The 23,356-nt window shown below is 37.9% G+C and overlaps 2 protein-coding genes across 6 annotated transcripts in view; one reads left to right on the top strand and one right to left on the bottom strand.

Annotated features, from left to right (window-relative positions):
• The window catches only part of ECT2L (epithelial cell transforming 2 like), a 69,594-nt gene extending 59,136 nt beyond the window's left edge, over positions 1-10,458 (top strand). The window contains exons 19-20 of the mRNA XM_008691050.2: positions 8,007-8,179; positions 9,626-10,458. Coding sequence (XP_008689272.1) covers positions 8,007-8,179; positions 9,626-9,753 — 301 coding nt within the window. The 3' untranslated portion in view covers positions 9,754-10,458. The remainder of the gene's footprint in view (positions 1-8,006; positions 8,180-9,625) is intronic.
• Positions 10,459-12,013: 1,555 nt separating this feature from the next.
• Positions 12,014-23,356, bottom strand: part of REPS1 (RALBP1 associated Eps domain containing 1) — an 80,448-nt gene continuing 69,105 nt past the window's right edge. For 3 of the 5 annotated variants that reach the window (XM_040627849.1, XM_040627847.1, XM_040627850.1), the window contains 8 exons: positions 22,915-22,987; positions 21,312-21,430; positions 20,241-20,305; positions 18,158-18,343; positions 17,197-17,292; positions 15,196-15,344; positions 14,232-14,337; positions 12,014-12,271 (listed from right to left, as the gene is read on the bottom strand). In XM_040627849.1, the coding sequence (XP_040483783.1) occupies positions 12,203-12,271; positions 14,232-14,337; positions 15,196-15,344; positions 17,197-17,292; positions 18,158-18,343; positions 20,241-20,305; positions 21,312-21,430; positions 22,915-22,987 (863 nt within the window). In that variant the 3' untranslated portion in view covers positions 12,014-12,202. The remainder of the gene's footprint in view (positions 12,272-14,231; positions 14,338-15,195; positions 15,345-17,196; positions 17,293-18,157; positions 18,344-20,240; positions 20,306-21,311; positions 21,431-22,914; positions 22,988-23,356) is intronic. The other 2 variants (XM_040627848.1, XM_040627851.1) reach the window with 1 other exon arrangement.

Raw genomic sequence — 23,356 nt, forward strand, 5'->3', positions numbered from 1 at the left:
TTAAAAAGGTCTCACCAAGAGACCATCATTATATTAAGGTCTCACCATATCTGTTTTGCACAGTGCTCACAGTAGTGTAAGAACAAAAGATGGGAGGGTGCCAATTTCCATAAGCTTGCATCTGCTTTCCTCTTTTAGAACAAGGATGAGCAAACTTTTTCTGTAAAGGGTCAGGTCATAAATATCCTAGGTCTTGTTGGCCAGATGATTTTTGTGGCAACTACTACTTCACCATTATAGCATAAAAACAGCAACATAATGATACAACACACGAATAATACAATCTGCATAAACAATATAGCACATAAATGAATGAGCGTGGCTGTGTTACAATAAAACTTTATTTACGAAACAAGTCGTAGGGCCATAATTTGCTGATACCTATTTTAGAAAATTGTTTGCAAAGCTATGTTCTCAGTATTGATGGCAAAGATGACAACTCAACAAATAGTAACCAAATGGAGAGAAATCAACTCCTTTAATTTGTCCAACTCCAATAAAAGAAATAAAGTGGATTTGCCTGTTATTTCAATGAATATTTCAATGACTGTTTCCCAAAGGTGTAGGTCAGGGGGGTGGTTGGAAGAAACCCAATGCTTTCACCTCTATTCTTGCCTAGAGTGGTTCTAAATGAAAATCAAATCATATAATTGTGTTACTTTTCTCATGATCACAGTGTTTTTGTTTTCTTCATTTTGTTGTCTTTGTTCAGTAGCAATAGAAATGAGCTGCAATGATGGAAGGAAACTAGCTATCAAACCAGCAATTCTAAACATACTGGTGTAGTAGGAAACATTCTAGGGATTATTCCAGTTTTTTATGATTAGAATTTATTTTACCTTCATGTATTCATGAAGGTAACAGTCTCCTTTTATGTAAGTCTGAGTTTCTGACCTACATAATTTACTTTTTCTCTAAAGAACTTCTTTTAACATTTCTTGCTATGCAGGTCTACTGGAAATGAATTTCCTCGATTTTTGTTTGTCTGCAAGTCTTTCTTTTTCACTTTTGAAGGATAATTTTGCTGACTACAGAATTCTGGGTTGCTAGGTTCTTTTCTTTCAACACTTGTTCTATTCTACTCTCTTCTTGCTTGCCTGGTTTCTGAGGAGACACCCAATGTAATTCTTGTTGTTCATTGGTAAGGTGGGTTTTTGTTTTGTTTTTGTTTTGTTCTTTGGTTCTTTTAAGATTTTATCTTTGTCTTTGATTTTCTGGAGTTTGAATGTAATGTGCTTAGGTGTAGATTTTTTGGTATTCACCCTGCTTGGTATTTCCTAAACTTCCTGGATCTATGGTTTGGTATCTGTCAATAATTTTAGAAGATTCTTAGCCATTATCACTTCATGTATTACTTCTGTTCCTCTTTGTTCTCCATGTGATATTCCCTTTTGTAATTGTCCCACATTTCTTGGATACTCTCTTCCTTTCTTTTTCAGTCTTTTTTTCTCTTTGCTTTTCCATTTGGTAAGATTCTTTTGACATATCTTTAAGCTTCAATAAGCAATTCTTTGCTCAGCTACATCCAGTCTGCTAATGAGCCCATCAAAGGCATTATTCATTTCCATTTCAGTGTTTTTAATTTCTACAATTTCTTTTTAATTCTTTCTTAGAGTTTCCATTTCTTTGTTTATATTACTCATCTTTTGTTGCATGTTGTCCATTTTTTTCATTAGAGTCCTTGACTTATTTGTTATAAATATTTTAATTCCTGGTCTAATAATACCAACCACATCCCTGCCATAAAAGTCTGGTTCTGATGCTTGCTTTATCAAACGGTTCTCTTTCCTCTTAGCATGACTTGTAAGTTTTTGTTGAAAGCTAGACATAACGTATTAGGTGAAAGGAACAGAGGTAAATAGGTCTTCAGTGTGAGGTTTTATATTTATACAGCTAGATGTTAGCCTGTGTTTACTGTTCGTTGTAGCTGTGGTGTGAGAGGTTACAATTTATTTTGGTGTTCTTGTTTTTGTCTCCCCTGTCATCACCGAGTTTCTCTAGAGATCCCTTAAATAGGGTCTGAGCCTTCTAGTTCTTTTTAGTTGTAATCCCTTGTCATTATAAGGAATTCTATTGATGTGGTGTCAAATGGGAAGGGAGGAGCGGGGAAGAGCTCTATAGTTCCATGGTTAGGTCTTAGTGTTTTAGTGAGCTGTGCCCCTGAGCTAGGACTTCCACAAGTGTTTTTTAGGTTTTTTTTGTTTGTTGTTTTGTTTCCTTTCCTCCCAGGACGGCTGGGAGGGGCTGGAGGTAGGTATTTCCCTTCCCCCATATGGGTTAGGTTCTGGTAAAATTGCTTCCCTTGAGGGAAGTCCTTTGGTAAGAAAAGACCTCTTCAGGCACATTTCAAAAAAGTTACCTTTCCCCTCCCTATCAGGAAGAATGAAGACATTTTTCTTTGATCTTTACAGTAAGAACCTGGTGGGGCTCCTGGAAGTAAAACACATGCAAGTTCTAAATTCAAGCAAGTGGGGAGAGAATGTTCCCCTAAGGCTAGGCTTCCAGGGGTTCTTAATCTCTTAAAACTAGTTCACTGCTCCATGGAGTTTCTGACTCCAATAAGCTGTGTTCTCTGTATCATTAGTGTGTCTCTCCAGCTTTTGGGGTGCTGGTTTACCTTGTGACCTTACTTCTCCGACGGATCAAGGAAGAGCTGTTGACGCTGAGTTTTTCAGCTTCTTTTTTGTTGTAAGGATGGATGTTGGGACTTGCAAGCTCTTTACGTGTGCAACCAGAAACCAGATGGCTCATTTATTAGAATTTAGGTTTGTCTTCAGAATTTGGACAACAGAGAATACATTTAAGAATTTGAGGATCATGGGAGGATACTAAATTATTTTACACTCTAATTATGAGGTACATTTATGTTAAAATAGGCATCATCTCAGTGATTTGTCAAGCAATAAATGTAGATGTAACTTTACATTAACATTTAAAATTAAGTAAATGAAAGATAGCTTCATATTCCAAAAGATATTATAGAATATTTACTCTGCAACTTTGTTTTCTATCATTTTGGAAAATCACATAAACCTCAAGAAATCCCCTTCCCATGACTTCCATTAGGGATTTCTACTCAGAGGAAACTCTGCTTATATTTATACATAAAATACTGACTTACATGAGTATAAAGGCTTTATAATTTACCATATTTTTTATTAATGCTTTTTACTTATTTATTGTAGTAATCTCTACACCCAACGTGGGGCTTGAACTCATGACCACCAAGATCAAGAGTCACATGCTCTTCTGACTGAGCCAGCCAGGCACCCCTACCATATTCTTTACATTCTCTCATTCGATACAGTCATTAAAATCACTTACTGAGGCAAATAGGACTGGAACCATTTGTTATGGGTGGGAATCTGAATTTAAGTAAGTTGTCTGAGGCCAAAGAATAAGTGCTGGTCTGAAATCCAAAACCAAGTCTCAGTGCTCTATCTACTGATTAGACCAGCAGGTGGAAAGATGAACTGAGCCTTCCGCATAATAAACTTATGAACTGAGCAGCAAGTGCTAAACAAAATACTAATAAACAAGAGCTGTGACACAGAAAAAACAAGTAAATATTTGCACCATAAATGAAAAAAAAATTTCCTCTGGGGTAGAGAAGTCATAGGGTCAATTTATAGCTAGGAAATTTGGAATTACTTGTCTCTCTGTAGCTATAGCCCACAGTATTTGGGATATGTTAAGCTTTTATAATATATTATGTAATTTGGAACTTTTATAATATTGTCTTTCCAGAAACAGCAATTTTCATTTATGTGACTTTCAGCCTGCTGGCTTTTATTTTTTTATTTTTATTTATTTATTTATTTATTTATTTATTTATTTATTTATTTATTTAAAGATTTTATTTATTTATTTGACAGAGAGAGACAGCCAGCGAGAGAGGGAACACGAGCAGGGGGAGCAGGAGATGAAGCAGCAGGCTCCCAGCAGAGGAGCCCAATGCGGGGCTAGATCCCAGGACTATGGGATCACACCCTGAGCTGAAGGCACCCCGAGCCTGCTGGCTTTTAAATTGCCTTTGTTGTTGTTGTTCCCCCTTCCCTCACTTGATGCTGGGGTGACAAAAGGTGGAGCTCTCTAGGACTGGCAAACAGTGGCATGGCCTTGAATCACCAAAGGGAGACATCCACTTCTCAGACCGAGTCCTCTTGAGGAAAAACCCTATTATACTGCCAAAAATGCATACTGTAAACTTTCTTTTTAGCCTTACCCAAAGGGACCTACAGTCCGTAACCAGGGTAGCTATGTACTGGGGACTTCCCAGGGGTACTGGACTCTGGCTCTGAATTGACTGCTAGCCTGGAAACTCAGAAAGCCATTGTAATCCTCAAGTCAGAACGTGGATGTATAGGGGCTACAGTTTTGGCTCAGGTCAGTTCAGAGAACCTACGGCTCGCTGTTGTCTGCTCATGCCCAATGTTGTAAAATTCCTTTCAAGATTTTATGTATTTGTAGAAGTTGGGTACTTCATTGTTTTGGCAGTCTAATACAATAAACAACAATAAAACACTTCTAAAATGATGTTAGGAATTTATAATAGACCTGTTACATTTTGCTGAGTCATTCGACCTACTTCTGAACAAGAAAAGAAATCCTATCCAAGTTCAGGGAAAAAAACTCTACCTTGGGAGTTGGTTCTTTAGAAAATGAACAGAAGTGACTTTCTGAAACCCTGTTAGGATCCATAGTTTCCACTTCGGTTGCTCTATTATGTCAATATGAGAGGTGAAGTTATTTACTTTTACATATGTAGAGGAATTGTTAAGTTTTTTAAAAAAGGTTCTGGTGTTTCTTTGGATGAAAATTGTTGGGAGACCTTGAGGTGCTTTATTTATTTATTTAGAAGATTTTACCCCTCATTTTACGGAGAGAGCGAGTGAGCAGGAACAGTGGGAGGAGCAGAGGGAGAGGGACAAGCCGACTCCACGCTGAACCCGACTGGGGGGCTGGATACCACGACCGAGACCATGACCTAAGCTGAAAACAAGAGTGGGACATTTAATTGACTGAGCCACCCAGGAGCCCCTGGAGGGGCTTAACTTAGTAAATGGCTTTTGAAAAACCTTTTTTCTAGATAGAACTCATTTGTTTTAAATAGCATTCTTATAATCAGATTGAAATAATGAAAATCTGTGTTCTCAAGCCTCTTTCTCTGTTCATGTCCTCTGATTACAAGTGGCCTCAACTCCGAGTTAATGTGCCAGCTCCTGCCCTTCCCTGGACCAACCACCTGCTCGCTCCACGTGGGTCACAAAAACAGGGATTCTTTCATTTATCTCCACCCTGTGTTACCCCTTCCAAAGGAAAAAAAAAGATTATTTTTACCTTTCAAAGCTACTTTTTTAAAGCAAACTTGTATCCACATTCTCTGATAATTCAGTTAAAAGGCAAAATTTTATTATAACTTTGAACATTTTTCTAAACTGGTATGATAGGAGAAGTAATTGTTCTTATCAGTAATGTGGTAAATTTGCCAAAAAGGGGCAAGGATATGGGTGAGGTTCTTTTACCTACTCAGAGCGGCCATTCACCACATATTAACCATTACACACAGATCGAAATATCTCCTCCCTTTCTTCCTTCCTCTCCCCCTCATCCCTAGTTCTGTATGCACCATTGTTGTCAGAAACCTATCAACTTGATCTAGAATATTGTTTCTTGCAAATGTCAGTATATGTGAAGCACCCCCTCCTTCCAGCCTAAATCATAACCACATAGAGATGGGAAGGAAATGCGTGAAAAAGGAAAAGCTGGCTGTACGGGCTGGGTGACCACTGCATTTCTATTTATCCTCACACCTAACACAGCCGGTACCTCGCTAACACTCTCCAAGTAGCTGAACTTGAAATATAGTACTCCTCAAATTAAGTCCTGGATCGAGCCCTTTGCCTAGCATGGCATGGCTGCAACTACCCGACGATTTAAATGCCTCACTCCTCAAAATGTGGTCTGCACATCAGCATCGTCAGGGAGCTGTTAGAGGTGCAGACAGTCTCAGGCTACTCCAGCTCTACCGCATCAAAGTTTGCATTTTCACAAAAATCTCCACGTGGGTGGAGGTAATTTAGAGGACATTAAAGTTTGTACTACGTACAAGTCAGAGCCATTATCATATAAAGTGGATTCTAAATGGTAATTATAGCAGCTTTTACGGACAGCAATCTGGAGGTTTGTGATAAAGATACATAAAACCTTTGACTAATCAATCCTATCTGCACCCCCCCCAGAAGCCTGATAGAAATAACAACACGTGTAAGAGATTTGATTATAAGTAAAGATCAGTTTATTTGAACGTTGCACACAGTGGCCATAAAGAACTAGTGAAAGGAAGGAGAGAGAAAGGGAGAAAGGAGGAAAAACTCAAGCCTGTAAACAAAACCAATGGGCATCAAAAGGGGAAGAGTTGAATAAATGATGGTCTACCCACACCATAAAGTATTATTTGGCCATTAAAAAGAATGAATTAAAGGGGCACCTGGGTGGCTCAGTCAGTTAAGCATCTGACTCTTGATTTCAGCTCAGGTCATGATCTCAGGGTCCTGTGATCAAGCCCTGCATCGAACTCCACACTCAGTGTAGGGTCTGCTGGAGATTCTGTCTCTCCTCCCACTCATGTTCTCACTTTCAAATAAATCTTTTAAAAAAATAATAATAAAGCCATACCAGTTAACTTGACGTGATTTCCATTGCTAAGTGAGAAAAACAGAAAAAAAGTGTGGATGTTACCATTTTTGTAAAATAATGGCAACCCACCTGTAAATAGATGGGTATACATGTACACACATGTGTGATTACCGAGCAAGTAAGAAAACAAAGACAGGTACTAGTTTGGTAACTTGGGTGGCCTGAGTGCAGAGAGGAGGGAGCCAAGCAAAAAGAAAAAGTGAAACAAAAAAGGACACTTATAAAAGCCAATGGTATGGATTGATGCCACTTTAGCATTTACGTAAAAGTTTATGTAGATTTAAATTGACAATTGAAAAAATAAACAAAGACAGTGAAGACAAAAAATAAAAAAATGTACATCAAGCTAGTAAATGGACTCCCTTCCTTAGAGTAACTGAGGGTTGCTTGATGCTTCCAAGGGAAAAAAGGTTTTGGTTATCCTCCAACAAAACACTGAGCTGGCTTCACTTAGCCGCTCCTGGTGTGGGGGGAGAGGGGCTGGGGACACCGGTGGAGGGCTCCTCCTAGCTCCTCCCCAACACGTTGCTTGACTCCCTGGTGAGTACTCACACAAGCAAACCCGTACTGGAGTACACTGGCGCCCACCAAGCACGAGACCGGGCTCCGACAACACAACAGCCTAAAGAGGGTCATAGATGGAGGCTGAGGGCGTGACATTTTGCCTGCTGACAAACATGCCCACAGTTGACCATCACAGCACCCTCAGTGAGGATGAAGTCACTGAACTCTCGCCTTTCATACTGATGAAGTGTATTACCTATTGATTTCCCTCCAACCAAAATTAGAAAAATTCTAATTTCCTACCTAGTAAATGCTTTTCTTTTCCCTGCTTTGTACTTAAGACACCTTGCACTATATTGGCTCTTGTGCTTTTCTCTACCCCAACCTGTTACACTGAAGATGAACCAAACAAAAACTTACTTTCCCCAGATTGCCCAAACACATCAGATACACGATATCAAACTTGACAGAAGCTGAACACAGCTACAGCATGATTCATGTTGTAAAGGAGGGAAAGTTCAATGTCTCTTTCCCCCACATTCCCACACTGAATGCTTGTCCCGTGGGTAAGTTCAAACCATTCCACCAGGAACCTTGAGCCCATCCACAGCAGTGGTCTGAAAGACAGAAGGGACTATTCACACCAGAAGAAAAACTACTGAGAACTCCATGAGCCATTCCAAAGGTCTGTACTTGGCAAAAGCCTCAACTATTGGCTTATCAACGCAAAGATGGTGAATTGTGTAATAAAGCATGTGTGTGTGTGTGTGTGTCTTATGTAACCCTTCTCCACTTTAACACAGGCTCTATGAACACACCCGTGACCTCCGTCTTTTCCTCTTCAACGATGCACTGCTTGTTTCTAGCCGGGGCACATCTCATACTCCATTTGAGAGGACTTCAAAAGCAACCTACCAGTTCATTGCATCAGTGGCCCTTCACAGGCTGCTTGTAGAGGATATTCCAGATTCCAAATGTATGTATTCTTTTTCTTCCAAGAGTTAAAGACCTTCAGAAAGCTGTATTATATAATGCTCATTAACTATTAAAATATAAAGTAGGAAAAGGACTGGAATTTTCATTTGCAAGTTTGCAAATAGTTCTCCAAATATTTTCAGGATTAATGTAAGCTTTCATCTATCGGAAATAAAAAGAAAGGAATGCTGGCACTGTCAGACACGCACCCTACATATTAGGGAAACAATTTTCAAAAATCACAGAGGGAGGCATGAACCGACATCATCCTGAGTTCTTTGAAGCAATCTGACAGGAGAGCCACTACTCACTACTGCTTGTAAATGTTACAATTTTATACTTTACCTATCACTTTTCCATTTTACGAGGACTCTATTACACTAGAACTGCCTAGAGATGTTACTATTTTAGATCTTTATATGCTGTTTCCATTCCACTAGGATGAAATGATTATTACAGATGACTATGTACCTTTTCTTCCTTAAATTCATATTCAAGTTGCCAGTCCTTCTGTAATTGACAGATTTGCAAAGGATGTTTAGTAACAAACATTTCACTCATTAATAACCTCAATAGAACTATCGTCTGTTACAAAAAGAAATCCTACTTAAAACTACCATGACTATTTTTAGTTAATATCCTACACTCTACTTCCCAAGCCTAAAAGGATCCTCTCTTTCTTCAGTTTCTGTTAGGACAGACAATCTGAACGGAATACCTCTCGTTCCAATACTTTTCACCACATGTCAAGGTAGGACTTAAGGTTAAAGTGGGAACGAAGGTCTTAGAGAAGGAACTCACCCTTTAAAAAGGGCTCCTGCCCTTTAGCTTTAGCCTCATTTTTAATCTGAGCCTGAGAAAAAAATGAACACCAAAGGTGAAAATAAGTATTTCCACCTAGAAGACAAACTCAGGTGACATGGGCTAGTTATCTATAATCACCGGGAATGATTAAAGAGGGTAGGTAGGACATCTGCTTTCAATCTCCCCTTAGGCAACTGTGCTGTGTCGAAACATTGTTATGTAACCTGCTAGACACTTGGCACTCAGCTACCTAGTTGGCTTAATTCCGACAAGATGGTCCAGGCCTAGCTCTCAGCATCTCTACCTGCACCAACTCTTAGTGCAGACCTTTACTGGTTCCACTTCCTTCTGGAGTGGCCAAGACAAAGAGTTAAAGAACATGACACCATCTACCAGTCTTTAAAAGTAACTGTTAATTAGAATTAAACAATCACAAAGACAGTATCATTTTAGATTATATTTGAATTATTCAGTATTTTTAGGAAGTTATATTCTAATTTGGACTTGTATTTGTTGGAATCCCTTTTTAGTTTTCACAAAGTTCTTAAAGATGACTTGGTCAATTCTTGAATGTTAAAACATTTTCTTTTCTTTTGATTGTGACCTGCCAAGATTAATTAGTGGACCTCAAATATTTTTACAGATATCAAGAATGCATTTATTCTTCATGGTCCAAAACGTGAATGGATTTGTGCTACAGAGGCTGAGGATGATAAATTCCTATGGTTGTCAGTACTCCAAAGTGCAATCAAAAGGAGTATGGAGAAGTGAGAAAACATTATGGGCGCTAATTCTCCCTGGCAAAGACACACAATGTATTCTCTGTTCCAGAAGATCCAGTAGGAAGCAGAAGGATGATCTGTCATGGATGATAGGAGAATGAACTAGGATGACCCATAAAGTCCCTCCTAATTTTTAAACTTTATCATCTACGTTCACCTATGTGAAGAAATGTACAGTAAGAACAATCTGAGTCCAAAATTTTCAAGCACTTCTTTTGGTAGTTATTTTTCACAGACAGTATTGTTTAGATCAATTTGACAGAATAAGGATAATTGTGTATTTAAAGTTTTGTTTTATGATCTAATGAAAAAGTGAGAAAAAAAGTGTTTCTTAAATGATCAGTCTAGAAAAATAGTTTGTTGACTTAATGATCATATCTTCATAAATTTTCATGATATAATTATTGATTTAAAAATATGTATAAGAAATATAAATGGCAATTTACTCAAAAGCCTGTCACATATGTCCTTAATATGAATGTATTCCTCCAGAGAGCATTAAAAGTAAACCACTACAAAGCACTAAAAAGTCTTCCGTGATTTGTGTTTTTTGGTTGCAAAATTAAAATTTTTAGACCTTCCAGGTAAGAAGTTTTAAAAAGTTAAATTAGACATTGTTAAATTAGAACACTGTTGGGAAAACAAAACAAAACAAAACAAAACACCTTTTAAGACACAAAAATAAAGGGCACCTGGGTGGCTCAGTTGGTTAAGCGTCTGCCTTAGGCTCAGGTCATGATCCCGGGGTCCTGGGATGGAGTCCTGGATTGGGCTCCCTGCTTAGTGGGGAGTCTGCTTCTCCCTCTATCCCTCCCCGCTGCTCGTGATCTCACTCTGTCTCTCTCAAATAAATAAATAAAAGATTTAAAAAAAAGAAACAAAAATAAAGAAATTAAGACAATTCCGTTTGAAGAGAAACAGCAAAACACAATTTCAGTAGTTTTCTGTACCTTTAAAACCTTCATTTAATTATTTGACAAACTGAAGCCATAACCTGTTAGCCACTTGGAAACTTCTGCTGATGTATGCAGTAGTAGTAGTATTTTTTACTTAAAGTCGATACTGATCTTGGAAGCTTTCAGTTGTTAGTTTCCTTTTTGTTTCATATTCTCCTTTAAGATAATAAAAATCTACTACGACATTCTAGGATTGTGAACTGGGCTATTTTAAACATTCTTTTTTCAATAACAAACATACAAGTTCCTTCTAATTCTTAAAAATTTAAATTCTTGTTAAAAAATGTAGAGAAGTTAAAATATTGTGCTCTTTTATTAGTGTAAAATCACACTTTGATTCTGTTATGATATATCCATGCAGCTTAACATCTATGATCCCATAGACAGAATAAACCAATAAAGGGAATATCTGCTGTTAGCAGTGAATGCAAATTTACATATGTGATCAAAATGTATATATCATATAATATGAAACAAATCCTAAAACATTTTATCATCCTGAATAGGGCACACTTCAGAAGCTCTGTTAATAGGAAAAACCAGTCTCTATGGCCAAAGATTGAATGACAAGATAGCTGAATGTAAAACTAGAAATATCAAGGAATTTCCATTTATTCCATGAATAATTAATACCCTCAGAAGTTTTAAAACATTACTTGAAAATAATCTCTGTAGTGACTGATAAGCGTAAGTTTCTAATTGGGAGTTAAGTGTATAAATCATGCCAAAAATGGTGATGTTTTGCATGTGGACAGCACTTACGTTGTTTGTGGTTTCCTTTGCTTCTAGGGGACAATTAAGACCTGACTTCATAGCTATTTCCTAAGTTTACATGACTGCTGAGTTAAAATCTCACACAAAAATTTTAGGTTACTGCTGAAACGGCTCAATTTTCACTGGGAAGATTATAAAATCTGACCCCCAAGTTCACATGGAAGGGCCTGAAAGTACCACGTGACTCTTGAACACTGATTAGGGTTAAAGAATGCTCATCCGATTCAGTTCTTTCAAATCAAATATGAAGTAGGAACTCATTTTAAAGATTTTTACAAAATATAGATGTTTTATGTAAAATATTAAACCTAAAAGAAGTTGACAATTTATTTAATTTTGTCTCCTTTTGCAAATATTTCAGTCTGTGCTTGAGATATAAATGGGAAGGCCATTCTGTAAATCAAATCAGTGTGAGGCTCTGGCCACATAAGCATAGTGGACCAATGTTATGCATTCCTGACGCTATGGAATAAGAAGGGTGGGCTCTGCCAACAAACACAATATATCCTCCAGGAAAAATCATCCTGACCCTTTTATTGTTGAAATTAAAAAATAAAAGATACTTAAATACAGGTGAACATATAGGGCAAAACAGAATCATAAAATTTAATGTTGAATTAAGCAGTGAGCTGAACATTTGGGTCTCCAAACTGGCTTGAACCCAAAACTGCTTAAAAATGGGTATGTTCACAGTTAACGGCAATTGGCTTATAGGTGAGAGAATGGTCGAAGCTGTTCCAGTTGAACTTCCAGAGAAATTCTCTCCTCAAGAACATCCTGAAAAAGACGCAAAGTTATGTTTCAAAGTATATAAAAATGAAGGCACATCTAACAACTCAGCATCAAGAAAACAATTTAAATTTGTTAAGAAAATGAAGGGAGAGTCATTCATATTTTAAAAGGATACTTCATTTAGCAAAGTAGTTTCTTTATATGCAGGTAATATTAAAATATGATCTTAAAATCTTTTTCTTACTAAATAAATCAGGGTAATAAAACCTTCTTGTTTAATTATTAGAAAAGCCAGTATTCGCAAATGATGCTATTAATGCAGGCATTCTGCATAAAGCCCACCCCCGCAGTAGCAGTAGGTGAGTCGATTCACACAGATTCTTTGCCCTGGTGATTACATCTGCTCATCACAACTCCTGAACCTCCAGTTTTGGTTTCACAAAGAATAAATTTTTTTGCAATCAGAATTTCTGATCACTGTTGATTTTGAGCTGTCTTTTCAGATAGCGAATCCTAGCTCACCTACTTTCTTTTTTTTCTCAACATGCTGATAGTTTTGTGTTTCAACCAGAACTACCTCCTCCTATTTCGTACCATACTTCCTATTTTCTGTTCGAGATAATGAGAAAAGTGATTTTTAAAATAGCTCCTATATACATGTTTCTATAGGCACCTTTAGTTCTTCAAAAAAACATTTGCCAACAAAATTTTCATTGTCAATGTATGGCAAGCTTATCCTTAGTTTTTACATTCATCCTTTACAACAGACCAAATTCACAATCAGAGAATGATTACAGATACCTTCTTTGATCAAAGAGCTATACAAAAATATCATTCATTCACAGATATTTATCTAATCCTACAAGTGCTAGGTTTTGGGGATAGAGACGAGATGATTACGAATTTATCTAGGAGTCCTAGTTGACTTCTGATGTCCTGCCTGAACATTAACACATCCCTCTCTCTCTCTCTCAAAAGTACTTTGGTTTGGACAACATATATATGGTCACCCTGAACAGAAAAAATTATGATTTACTCTCAGTAAGTTCATTTTAGTAGGACAGAGAGAGAAATGTGCCATAGATAATAATTCCAGATAGTGTGATAAATGCTAGATGAGGGATACAAACAGAATGTTATGGGAACAAACTAACTGCATTCATTTTACACTTCCATGGGCTCTTTTCTCCTCATCTTTGTGGTTTACAACCTTGCTACTCAAAGTGGGACCAACAGTCCAGCAGCATTTCCATCATCTGGAAGCTTATGAGAAATGCAGAATTCTCAGGTCCCACTCCATGCCTAATATGAATCAGAATTTGCATTTTAGCACAACCCCTGATTAACTGTATACACATTAAGATGTGAGAGCCAATGGTTTACAAGATATGAATGCTTAATGTTGGCAAACCATAAATGATTCTAATTTTTATTTGTAGAGATTCAAAGAAATCATAGTAGTAAGAAAGAAAAACAAACCCATTCCTCTCAAGTATAAATGATGGGAGTACACACTGGCCAAAAGCATCATTTTTACTTAAGGCCTGCTTTATCTTTTCCACACGCAAAATGATCTCAACTGTCCCCATCTTCTTTAGACCTGTTTAACTCCCTTTAATAGAATCTGAGTAGTCTTTAAAGGATGAACTGACAATACTCAAATCATCTTAGAATTAAGTAAGAGTGTAGAGAACCACATATATGATCTTGGAGGTACCCAAAGTTACAAAATTTCCTCTCTTGGGTTTCATTATGAAAGTTCAGGAACATTATAGGAACAGTGATGCCATATATATATATGGTAAGATAATCAGATCAGAATTGAATATACAAAGCTCCTTTTAATATACAAAGATTCAAAGATGTAAAGAACATTTTAGATACACGTTTCTCTTGCTACCCTGGAAGTTTCATACTAGCCTAAGAATTGCTGGATCACTTCTAAGTTGCAGTTAACTGAGATGTTCTGAGTCCATGGAACTTCCCAAGTAAAGATTCAGAATACCTTTAATTGTTGCTGCAATTCACTATTCAATCTGGCCAAAACTGTGTTGGTTTCCTTATTGCGTCTAATTGATGCCTGAATTGCTTTCTTATCTTTCCCAACAGACCTGAGAAGATAAAGAGGGCAAGAAAACATGACTGTCATTTCTTATCTTTAAATTCTCTCCATTCTCCCCCGACCTCTCTCTGAATCCACAAAGTAGAGGGAGCATCTTTTGCCTTAACAGCACAGCTCAACCACACCTGCTCAGTTTCAATGGTCAACCAAAAGTATCTAAGCTTTAGAAGCTTAAGTATTATTGTTATTGTTTTAATTCTTCTTCTGTAGAATCACCCGAGTTTAAGTTAGTCCAGAGCAGGCATCAGCAACTGTTTTCTATCAACAACCAAATAGTAAATATTTTATTTTGTGGGCCATATGATTTCTGCAGCATATTCTTGTTTTTGGTTTCTTTTTCTTTTCTTTCCTTCTCCCTTCTCTTTTTTACACAAATGTAAAAGCCATTTTTAGCTCTGGGCCTTACAAAAACAGGCCATGGAATGAATGTGGCCCACGAGGCCTAGTTGGCCGATTCTTGTTCTAGGACAACCATAGTTAAAATCTTAGTGTTACTCTACACTATTAATTTTTAAAAAATCTGCTCCAGACTATTGAATCATTGAAGACTACATCAAAAACGAATGATGTACTATATGGTGGCTAACCGAATATAATAAAAAAAAAAATCTGCTCTAGGGTTTGCTTTTAGGTTGTTAAAATGAAATTGGAATTGAACCTGATAATGGAGAGGGGGATGTGGGGAGAATGTTAGACCTACTCATAAGAGAAAACTCTGAAAGAAGAGCAGCAAAGAACCTCTGCTCCACGAGAGCTAGTCTGGCCATAATTTCTTCCATTTTGATCCGTGACTTGTTGGGCTTTGTGCTCCTAGTCATTATGTTTGTTCAGCAACAGCTCTGATTACCTAGGGATAGAAGGCTGTGATGCAAGCACAGCGGCTAAGACACCTGTCTTTTGTGTGTGTTCATCAACTTCTGGCCTTAACTCATCTTCTGATTTCAATCTTCTTCGAACAGGTTTCGGTGGTGGAGCAAGCGGTGTGGTGCCTTTGCTCTACAAGAGAAGAAGTCTGTTAACATGTCTTGAAGACATTCACGGTTACTCAGCACTTTACCAACATCATTTGCTTTCTTTAAACTGCTTCATCTCCAAAAATTAAAAGTCACCTGTCCCACTTTAATATGTATTTGTAACACAGCTAAGTTAAATTTCAGTGCAAAAGGGTGTTCCTGGTTGACATCACAACTGTGAAATGTACCTAACCAGACACTTTTTTAAAAAAGGGTAACATAAGCTCCTTGAGGCCTAAATCTGACTCAAAACTGTAATGTTCACAATTTAAATATTAACAAGAAAGATGCTCAATATATATACTGTTCAATAAATATAAAAGGGTGTCTCCAGGGGTGCCTGCATGGCTCAGTAGGTTAAGCATCTGCTTTGGCTCAGGTCATGATCTCAGGATCCTGGGATTGGGCTCTGTGTAAGGTTCCCCGCTCAGTGGGGAGCCTGCTTCTCCCTCTCCCTCCGATTCCCCCCCAATTCGTGCTCTCTCTCAAATAATACTTTAAAAAAAAAAAAAAGGGGGAGTCTCCAGAAATATGCATCCATTATCAACATCGGATTTCCTATTCAAAAATACTAAAACATGTCATTTTAATAAAGCAATTTATAAAGTAGAAAGCTAGGCAATTCTTTAAAAACTCACAACTAAGATGCACAAAATAACTGCAACTCTTGAATATGAGTGGACATTTTGTTGGAAACTATGAATCTTCCCTCAACAGATTCAAATATGGTGTTTTGGTATCTACCATAACCTGATTTGATCTGTTAATAAAAACGACACTCAATTGCCATATCTTTAGTTAAGTGCTATTTTTAACTTGTTGCTGTGACCTGACAAAAATAAAATTCACTATTAAAAAATATCACAGAAATATAGTAAAAAAATAAAGTGTCCAGAAAGTAGAATTTAAGCACTCTCAGAAACACATGCTGTAATAACTATTGGGAATGTCTGGGTGATAACAGGAAAAAAAATTACTAAAACATTTCTTTCAATGGAAAAACATGCAAATATCTATAATTTACTTTGAAATATAAAAAACAGGTAAGAAGGATTGATGTAGATAGATAGACAGATGGTCAGATATGTGATAATGCAAGTATAGTAAAATATTAATGGTACAGTCAAGATGTGGGCTTACTGATGTATACAATGTAAAATTCTCTCAACCTTACTGTATGTTTAAACATTTTCTTTTTTTTTTTTTTTAAAAGATTTTATTTATTTATTTGACAGAGAGAGATAGCCAGCGAGAGAGGGAACACAAGCAGGGGGAGTGGGAGAGGAAGAAGCAGGCTCCCAGTAGAGGAGCCTGATGTGGGGCTCGATCCCAGAACGCCAGGATCATGCCCTGAGCTGAAGGCAGACGCTTAACGACTGAGCCACCCAGGTGCCCCTATTTAAATATTTTCATAAGAAAATGCTGGGGGGAAAATTATCCCCAAAACAGTCAAAGAAAAAGAGCACAGAGTATTACATCCTTAGAGGGCTGGTAATTTTTCTCTATGACACTGAAGACTGCAATAAAACAAACGAAATTTGACCAATAAGGAAGTTTTACTTTCTATACGTGGAAGAATGTCATTACCAGATAAATCCTGAGAATCTATGGCACATACTAGATGACAGACTATCATCTCCTAGAATTTTTAAACAGGCAGACCCTGTTCTGAGACAGACCAAATATATTACAGTTTAAGGCAGTGGAATGGCTTAGACGCTCTCTGCAGTTAACTTTATTTCTAAGATTTTCATCATCTTTAAAATCTTACAGAGTAAAAACAATGTCATTTAACTTTTTATATGTACAAAATACATACAGAAGACTTCACGTACCACATTGGCGGGAACACTAGCAGCTGTCTTTTCTTCAATTTTACTATCTGTTTTGGCAACTCGAAGAGAACTTGCAGAATCAGAAGCTTTTTCAACCTAGAGATGAATATATTATTGTCCTAATTATACATAAGCAGTATACAATTATATAGTATGTATAAATATGTATGTTAACAAATCAGAGAGTAAAATGTTAAGAAAATATTCATTCTGAGAATAAGGAATGTGAGAAAACCCCGTAAGATGACCATTCTCTACCATGGAAGGGCAGAGAGCAGGGGAGGGCTGAGGATGCAGCCAGGACCGTTTGGCAAGTTCTTGTGGTTGGGGGAGGGGATGCCTCCACCTTAGAGGCGTGAGTACCTGTACCCTGTGCACATCCATACTTCCCTTCAGGTCCTCCCCTCCTTCCTGGAAGCACAGGCCATACCCCGAGTGGCCCCAGGGCTAGGCAGAAAGTTTCAGGTTGGACGAAGTGGCTAGTAGAAGTTCTTGCCACTAGAACTGAACAGCGTCTCCCAGAACACTGTCTGCAAAGATTGAATCTGTAGGTCTAATAAAGTGACTTACTATCATATGAATGGAGTATAGCTATGGTAACCATAGCCACTTGTCACATGAAAATCTTCACCAAATCACACATCAGATGCAAGCCCCCGAGCGGTGTTTTAGCCACGCCCAGATGGTTGTGTTTGTACCTTTTCCCATGACACTAACTCCCACCCAGATTCTGATTCTTATTAGGCATTATATTGTAACCAGCGGGTATCTAAGGCCAGTTAAGTAATTAAGAAGCACAGACCTAGGGAATATAAATTCTCTAAAGCAGCAGATGTTTTACTCGCTGATGTCCACTCTAGTATCTGCTCTTTTAGAGGTTCCTCTGTTTACAGAACTGCTTATGAATACAACATGGAAAGAGCTTCCCAGCAGAAGATCAGACAAGCCCTTGAAAACTGACCGGCAAGATGTCTGGATGTTTCTCGGCTTCATCATCTTGTTCTTCATTGACGTTTGATGCAGCAAATACTTCGAACTGGCTGAAATCTGCAAAATTTGGTTGTTCTGGTATCTGCTGAGGTGAGGTACTAGTGTGAGTTATTAGGCCATCGGCATCCACTGGGCGATGCACAACGGGACCAGGAGCCTACACACAGGTTAGGATGGAAGAGCACATATCTTATTAGTCTATCACTGTCAGCAGTCTTCCGCTTTGAAAATATACTGTACAGATGCTTTGTTATCTGTAAATTCAGGGAGATGAGCGACAGTGGCATCTAGCTCTAAAAACCTACATGGAATGCTGAGACACTCAAAAAATTAAGATGACAAACCTACAATAAGAAAGATACTTGTACAAAATTCTTATTGCAAAGAAAGTACATCAAAAAAGAGGGAGGGTCTGGCCCTACTCTCTGACTCTCCACTTGCATCTACTTTTTTCTTAATTAGGCTACTACACAATAGTTTGTGCTTTTAACAAGTTATTTTAAAAAAAGTTTCTAAAAAGGTTATTTTAAAGTGTGAAAACCACTGCTCTAACTATCCTCCCAACGTGTGTCTGCTTCCCTTCAGTTCGTCCTCCACTCCTTTGCCAGAGCAATCCTTCTAAACTCTTCAATCCAAAAATACATGTGAGAATGTAACTTTTGGCCAAGCACTATGGAAATAACAGTGAACGAACAAATAAGGCCCATGCCCTAATGAAGCGGACACATCAGGGCAGGGTAAGAGACAAGTACACAAGGACTTATGTGTGAGGAGTTTCATGACAACAGAAGTACAGAATGCTATAGGAATCAATCTGCAGGCTCTTTCCTGCTTACCCTTTAAACATTCTCTCTCCTAGAAGAAGGATTCTGTCCTTCCTAGTACAATACAGACGTATCTGCCCCTTTCCACCTCTTCAGTCTCACTCCCCATCACTCCAGTGGCACTGAATGAACTCCTGTTCCCTTGAATATGTCAGGCAATGTCATTCCTTCTGACTGGAGTGCCCTCTCCCCAAGAACTACTACTTGATCTCTCAAGTCTCTGCTTAAAGTCTCACTTCCTTCATTTTACTTACACCTTTCCAATGTGATCCTTGACTTTACTAGTTAGTAAAGCTGTTAAATACATCTAGTGCAGCCCTTCTATTATAATTGTTGTTTATAGGTCTATCCTCCCTAATGGACTGGTTCTTGAGTCAAGTGACAAACTCACTGGGTTTCACAGCTCAACCCAATACAAGTATTTTCGCTGGTACTTTAGATAAACGAAATATTCAAATTTCAGTATCTTTTACGATTAAGAAACCATCTTTTTTTTTTTAAAGATTTTATTTATTTATTTGACAGAGAGAAACAGCCAGTGAGAGAGGGAACACAAGCAGGGGGAGTGGGAGAGGAAGAAGCAGACTCCCAGTGGAGGAGCCTGATGTGGGGCTCAATCCCAGAACGCTGGGATCACGTCCTGAGCCGAAGGCAGACGCTTAACGACTGAGCCACCCAGGCACCCCAAGAAACTATCTTTTCAACTTCAAATAACCAACTTCAGTGTAAGAATCTAACTCAGAAAATCAAACAAATTCATTCACATAAAAGGCAGTCGGCCAGTCAGTCACATAATACTGTCAGCTATAATCCAGAATCTGTCTTAGAACATACTAGATGGGAACAACTTCGACCTGGCAGGGATGAAGACGTCATCTTACATTTCCTTTACTGACAGAGTAACAGTTCCAGGGAGACGCAGCGAGGGCTCGGAGCCTTTTCTAGACCCACGACACACAGGGATAACATCTCCTATCTTCCAACCCACCGTTTTCTCCACTAAACCTTCTGTTATCAAGACATTATCATTTGGTCCACTTCTAAGTTTCTTTCAAAAAAATAATTTCAATCATTATTCTTGACTTCCAAAATAAGACTCGGCTTCCCTGAACAGACTGCTCATTGAGAATGACAATTAGGTAATTCCTGATCTTCAAAATAATTCTAGAGTAGAAGCAAACACTAACAGACAAATGTAATTGTTCAGTAATGAACACACTGGAGAATTACCTGTGAGGGCTGTGGTCTTGGAGGCACTGCAGGAGGATGGGCAACAACTCCAGCCTGTTGTTGTCCTGAGTAAATACACAAGCCATCTTTTTAGTAAACAGTAGAACAAACAGGCAGAAGGAATGTGATCAAATGAAAAAGACTTCTAAGAATGCTTGATAAGTATTGGAAGGCATTTATTATCTTGTAAAACTATCTAGAGATGACCTAATGACCAAGCCTCATGGCCATTTCTCAGACCTCATATCTTTTTTTTTTTTAGGGAGTTATTTTATTTTGTAGGCTCCACAGCCAGCGTGGAGCCCAGTGTGGGGCTTGAACTCATGACCCTGATATCAAGACCTGAGCTGAGATCAAGAGTTGGATGCTGAACCAACTGAGCCACCCAGGCGCTCTACCTCAGACCTCACTTCTCTTATTCTATTGCACAAGGCACTCTTGACATGCTTGTTTCCCTAATACTGAACACTCTTGGCTTTCTTCTATTTCTGAATGCTCTTTGGCTACAAAATATGCAGACTTCCAAATTTTCTCTTTGAATTTAATACTTCACTCAATCATTTCTATGTAAATCATTCTCAAATAATACAATCTTTCTTAGCCCAAGTCCAATGGCCTACTATTACATCCCCTTTTCCTCATCATTCTAAACCCATAACATCCAAAAACAGAACATCATCACCCTCTGGGTCCTAACTTTTCTATTTTGATCAACATTTATTAATAACAATAAAACCAGTTATATAAAAATTAAAACCTTGGAGTAAGTTATGAGTCTTCTCTCTCCTTCGTCAGCTAACTGAAGACCTATCAGCTCTCCCTCCTTGAACTCTCCACATGGTTGTTTTAAAATCTCTCGAGGCATCTCTCAGGTTTCCCATCTTTATCATTTTCACTCAAACACATTAAAAAAAAAAATTTCCCTCTCATATGACACCTTTTAAACTCAAAGTTTTTCTTCAGATAAATAAAAAAATAAGGCAGAGTAAGAGAAAATAAAACAAAATGTTGTGCTCTTTAATGAACTTTAAAATCAAATGATAATAGATACTATGGTTCTCTATCCCCTACCTGTGGTGACTGCAAAGGTCCGATTCATATCTAAAGAGGATGATCTGGAATGAGAAGGCTGTGGCCTTGGAGGGGGAGGTGGTGGTGCAGTGTTATCAGGTGACGTTCCTGAATGCGACCTATAAAATTCACCCCGTTACAACTGGTCATGCTACTGGTATTGGAGCTTTTTTCTTTTTAAGCATTCAAACTTGGCTACACAGCAAAGGATTATTGGTGTGACATTTTCTCAAGCAGGTATGTAAGTATTAAAATGAATAAGGACAGGACTGTTTATGATATGCATTAAACAAGTAATTATTTAATGTGGCAAATAACCTTTTTTACGAAGCATAATTATACATTTTTTAAAATTCAAAAAAATTTGAAAAGAAAGTTCATTATTAACATGAATTCAAGGTAGACACTACAGACCTAGTAACATTTTCCCATTCAATTAAAGATAGAATTAGTTTGAAAAACCATTTTCTAAAAGGGGAAACTTGACTTTCAGACATGGCTAGCTTTCACCTGATTTACAGTTTACAGTTTGGTAAATAAAATCTGGCTCAACTACTTGAGGCGCCCATTCCCGCATCCCCGCAGGCAATCTCACTGTAGTGGTGGCTGTGCTCATTCTGGACCCGCCCTAGAGATTCACTTTTGTGCCACCAAAGTCTTCTATACTCTGAAAAGAGTCTCATGTACTCTGGGAACCTGATCCTCACTTGTAGAGATAAAAAGGAAAATAAAATCCAAGATGACTGAAGAGATATAATTATACAAAGAAGCAGTCTTTGACTTCTTCCGAGATTCTGTATTACGAGTCTTTATATACTCCAAACATATGGCAAAAGGATACTTAGCACGTAAAAAGATGAGGGAAAAAAGATGCTTCTGTCCCGCACACAATTTTCAGTGGATGGTTAAGCCCTGGCAGACATATCCCTTGCCACCTTCACCCTATCCCATGCCTTCTTTATTTGTGCCTGAGAAGTTATATGTAACGCAGATCTTCAGAGTAGGTACCCCAACACTACGCTGTGTGTTTCTAGATGGCATCTTAAAACACAGAATTCTGTGGGCACTTGCCGAAGGCTATACAAGGAAATCTGTGCATTTATTACTTAAACAGACTCTCAACTGTTTACCTACAAAAAGGACTGTATTAAACTGCTAATACTACTACAGCTCTTTCTAGGCCTTCTACAGAATACCATGGGAACAGTAAAAGTGCCTCTTGCTTTCCTACTAAAGTTGAAATAAATCAAAATTATTTCCCTTCTATGTAAATCAACAGGTAACGTAACAGCCTTCAGAGAACTGAAGAATAGAGGAAAGTAATTCATACCTGGGTCTAAAATAATTCTTAATATTAAAATGTAATAAGATTTTTTTTTAAAGATTTTATTTATTTATGTGACAGAAAGACAGCCAGCGAGAGAGGGAACACAAGCAGGGGAGAGGAAGAAGCAGGCTCCCAGCCAAGGAGCCCGATGTGGGACTCGATCCCGGAACGCCAGGATCACGCCCTGAGCCGAAGGCAGACGCTTAACGACTGCGCCACCCAGGCGCCCCTGTAATAAGATATTTTAATATGCTTTTTATTGACAGAAATACTGACCTTTGATGAGTTACATTGTTTCCAATCTGTTCTGGGTCCGAAGTAAAAGAGTCTGAACTACTGTACCCATCTGCTGATAAATGGAATATATCCTATTTAATAATAATCTTTTATTCACTTTTTACCCTATATGTGCTAAACAAATATAATAATTATTATTTCAAATCAGAGATATTTAAAAACTGGCTAATAGGTTAACAGTTCACCCTAGTGTTATTAAATGTAAAAAATTAAATAGAAATCAAATAAACCATGGCACATTTACACAACGGAATACTACACAAGCAAGTTATAATGGAGACAAATTAATATATGAATAAAAAATATGCTTAGACAATAAAATTTATGAGATTAGCCAGATGTTCCCCATTTTTCACCTGAGAAAATATCATTTCCAAATCCTGAAAATCTTATGAAGGAGCAGAGTCCCAGGGGCAGACTA

This window comes from Ursus maritimus, unplaced genomic scaffold (genome assembly GCF_017311325.1).
Source record: "Ursus maritimus isolate PB19 unplaced genomic scaffold, ASM1731132v1 scaffold_13, whole genome shotgun sequence".
Taxonomy (NCBI): Eukaryota; Metazoa; Chordata; class Mammalia; order Carnivora; family Ursidae; genus Ursus; species Ursus maritimus.